Below are 2,995 nucleotides of genomic sequence, written 5' to 3'. Positions count from 1 at the left end.
AATTCCACAAATTAACTGCATGCAGCTGAAAATCTTCAAAGTGACAGCAAATTCTAAGCTTCACAGTTTTTTTATGTTTCAGCTGCAAACAGGAAAGATTTAACAATACAACCAAATCGCAATCCAAATAATAGCTATTTCTTTAAAATAAATGAATAATTCCTTTATTGACCTTCACAAAGCTCAGATGCAATAATATTATTGTTAAATATCTGATACGAAGTGTTACTACACACACGCGTATCATAAACCATCTACAAGAATTTCCTCAAAAAGTGATTTGTGAAGACTTAATCTCCGGAATGTTAATTCACCAGTTTCTCTTACTGCTACATTGGTTTTGGGCCTCAGACATAGCAAGATGCTGTACCACCTGAAGCAAGAAGCATACCATCTACGTTTGTTATCTCTTCAACACAGTTGTAGCCATCTTATCTTAAACTCAAAAGCAGTAGCTCTAGAATTATGCTACTGAAAATGTCCCTCCATTTTTAAGATGGTAGTATGTGAGTAGATGAAATTTCTCTGCTACTTCTTGGGCGTCATGTGACAATAGAGAAATGTCCTCATTGTTTTCTATTCTTCAAGTTTGAGATCACATGCATATACTCTATATATGAAAAGGAAATGGCTGTTAATGTTGGAATGTCTTACAACAGAGGTTTGCTTAACCACTGTTGTTAGACATTCTAACAATTGAATCTATATCAAGGCTTTATACACCTTAATATTTGAAGAACTTGTAAGGTAAAGAGCTGGCAGACTCGTTAACACGCCAGATAAAATATTCACAGACATTTCGTCTATCCTCACGTTCTGAGGTGGTCTATCCTTAAGCAGGGGTCGACTTTCCTTTTCATACTTCAGCGTTCGATAAAATAAGTTCCAGTTGAGCACTGAAGTCGGTGTGCTCGACTTAACCCTGAACTTGCTTACTTTGAGCCAGAATTAGAAGTACTTCATTAAAAAAAAAAATCAAGATTTATTTTTCCTTTCACCCATCAATAAATTAATCAGTTTTCTCAAACATTTACTTTGTAAAATACCCGATGTGCTTCATAATTTCATGTAAACACACATTCTAATTTCAATTTATTACAAAATTATGGACGTAGAGACTGAACAATTGAAGACATGATAAGAAATCACACGAATCCGATGCTTTACCAATTTCTCCGAATACATTTCATCAGAATAACTAAAGACGAATCCATTTTGGCTGAAAATAGTCCATATAGTCAGCACTGTACGCGTTTCGAAGTAGAGAATGTTCTTTGGCTGGTGGGAAATAGTAAGTGACATTTCCTTTACACAAAAATCCTGCCCACCAGCTGTAACTACCTACAGAAGAAATTAAATGCTCACAGCTGCTCAAAACAGCCATGTCTTCTGCTGCCGAGTTGCCACTTATAAAATAAGTGCTATTGTCAGATATGTTGTCTTTACACCATTGCAAACTATTAGAACAAACAACGAATATTACATTTGTATAATGAGACTGGAACCACTGTTTTGCACTTTCGAAATATTCCTTAGAAGCCACATTATAACCATATGGATGATTAACCATGTCACCTCGTCGAACATGTATTCCTACTACTGTCCAGTTCAACGACGCATTGTTAACTTTTCTATGATTCTCGACAATTTCCTTTATAATTTTGTCGGCTTTGTCTTTAATCTCTTTTTTAAAAGTGAATTGAGAGCGGATTTCATCATATATGCGTTCGAAATACTTGTATGACTGTAAATAAGGTCCGACAAAAACAGTGCCCACATTACTAATATTAAACAATCTAGGATCAAAAGCGGAAGCCTTTCGGTGATATTTTGTTTTAGCATTTTTGCACAAAGTTCCATTTTTCTCAGTATTATGTATATTAAATATATTTTCTAAATGTTCTATTCCTTCATGAACAATCATACTCCTATTGTTAGCATTTGCTATCCCTAAACCAGAAGCAAATACAAACATTTGATTACCCAACCTTCCAATTAAATTGACACAAATGTATTTCAAGTTTCCTCTCCACTCTTCCAAACTTGTATTCGTAAAGCGAGTCAATGGTGTTTCAGAAATTATTGCCTTAAGGCTACTCGATGGTGTTTTTGAAGTTGTAGTCATGAGGTGAGTCGATGTGTTTTCGACATTTTTAAATTGTGATTTCAGAAAATGATCTTCGTTTTGTAGAGACATCAAAAGCATGGTAGTGATAAAGATGATACATAGAAATACGTATCCATATTTACCTACAAAAGGAAAAAGGAAACGTTATATTGAGGTATGTAACAGTAACATAAACCGTATTCCTGAATTTTGCAAGATGTTGACTATATTAAGCTAAATATTTGATACTTATTTTACATCAAACGGCTGCAATTCTGAAAAAGACTTGAAAATGATATCTTCACAGAAAAGATTCTGAATCTACTACACTTCTAGCACTCAAAATGCATGAGAAGAAATATGTTTGTGAGTTATTATTCACATCACGCCCTGGAGGGATGAATAAAATGACAGGAGAATTTCATCAAATTTACACAAAACTGTTTAATTAAATATTCTTTTTTTTCCTTTTCTTTTTCTTTTCATTTTTTCTCTTTTATTCTTTTTAAACTTGAAAATTGAAGACTGATGATGTTATTCCATCAACGTGGGGACGCTGGTTGCCTCGTTCAAATTTTGAATTTGAATTTTCACGTATCACTGTTTCTTTTGAACTCGACAAAAGCAAGCTATCTATCGGGATATTGTTTAACCAATAAAACATCTATTGCAATCGTATTGCGCTCTTCATATTGTCTATTATTAGTATTATTATCATTATTATTATTATTATTATTATTATTATTATTATTATTATTATTATTATTATTATTATTATTATTATCATTATTATTATTATCATTATTATCATTATTATTATTATTATTATTATTATTATTATTATTATTATTATTATTATTATTATTATTATTATTTTATGTTTGACAT

The 2,995-nt window shown here is 32.0% G+C and overlaps 1 protein-coding gene across 6 annotated transcripts in view; it reads right to left on the bottom strand.

The window, feature by feature from the left end:
* Positions 1-137: 137 nt before the first annotated feature.
* Positions 138-2,995, bottom strand: part of LOC106871940 (galactoside alpha-(1,2)-fucosyltransferase 2) — a 54,453-nt gene continuing 51,595 nt past the window's right edge. For all 6 annotated transcript variants that reach the window (XM_052968129.1, XM_052968132.1, XM_052968128.1 and 3 more), the window contains one exon: positions 138-2,250. In XM_052968129.1, the coding sequence (XP_052824089.1) occupies positions 1,199-2,250 (1,052 nt within the window). In that variant the 3' untranslated portion in view covers positions 138-1,198. The remainder of the gene's footprint in view (positions 2,251-2,995) is intronic.

The sequence above is a fragment of the Octopus bimaculoides genome, chromosome 5 (genome assembly GCF_001194135.2).
Source record: "Octopus bimaculoides isolate UCB-OBI-ISO-001 chromosome 5, ASM119413v2, whole genome shotgun sequence".
NCBI lineage: Eukaryota > Metazoa > Mollusca > Cephalopoda > Octopoda > Octopodidae > Octopus > Octopus bimaculoides.
Note: the sequence above shows the minus strand (reverse complement) of the source record. Positions and strands in the feature narration are given on the sequence as shown.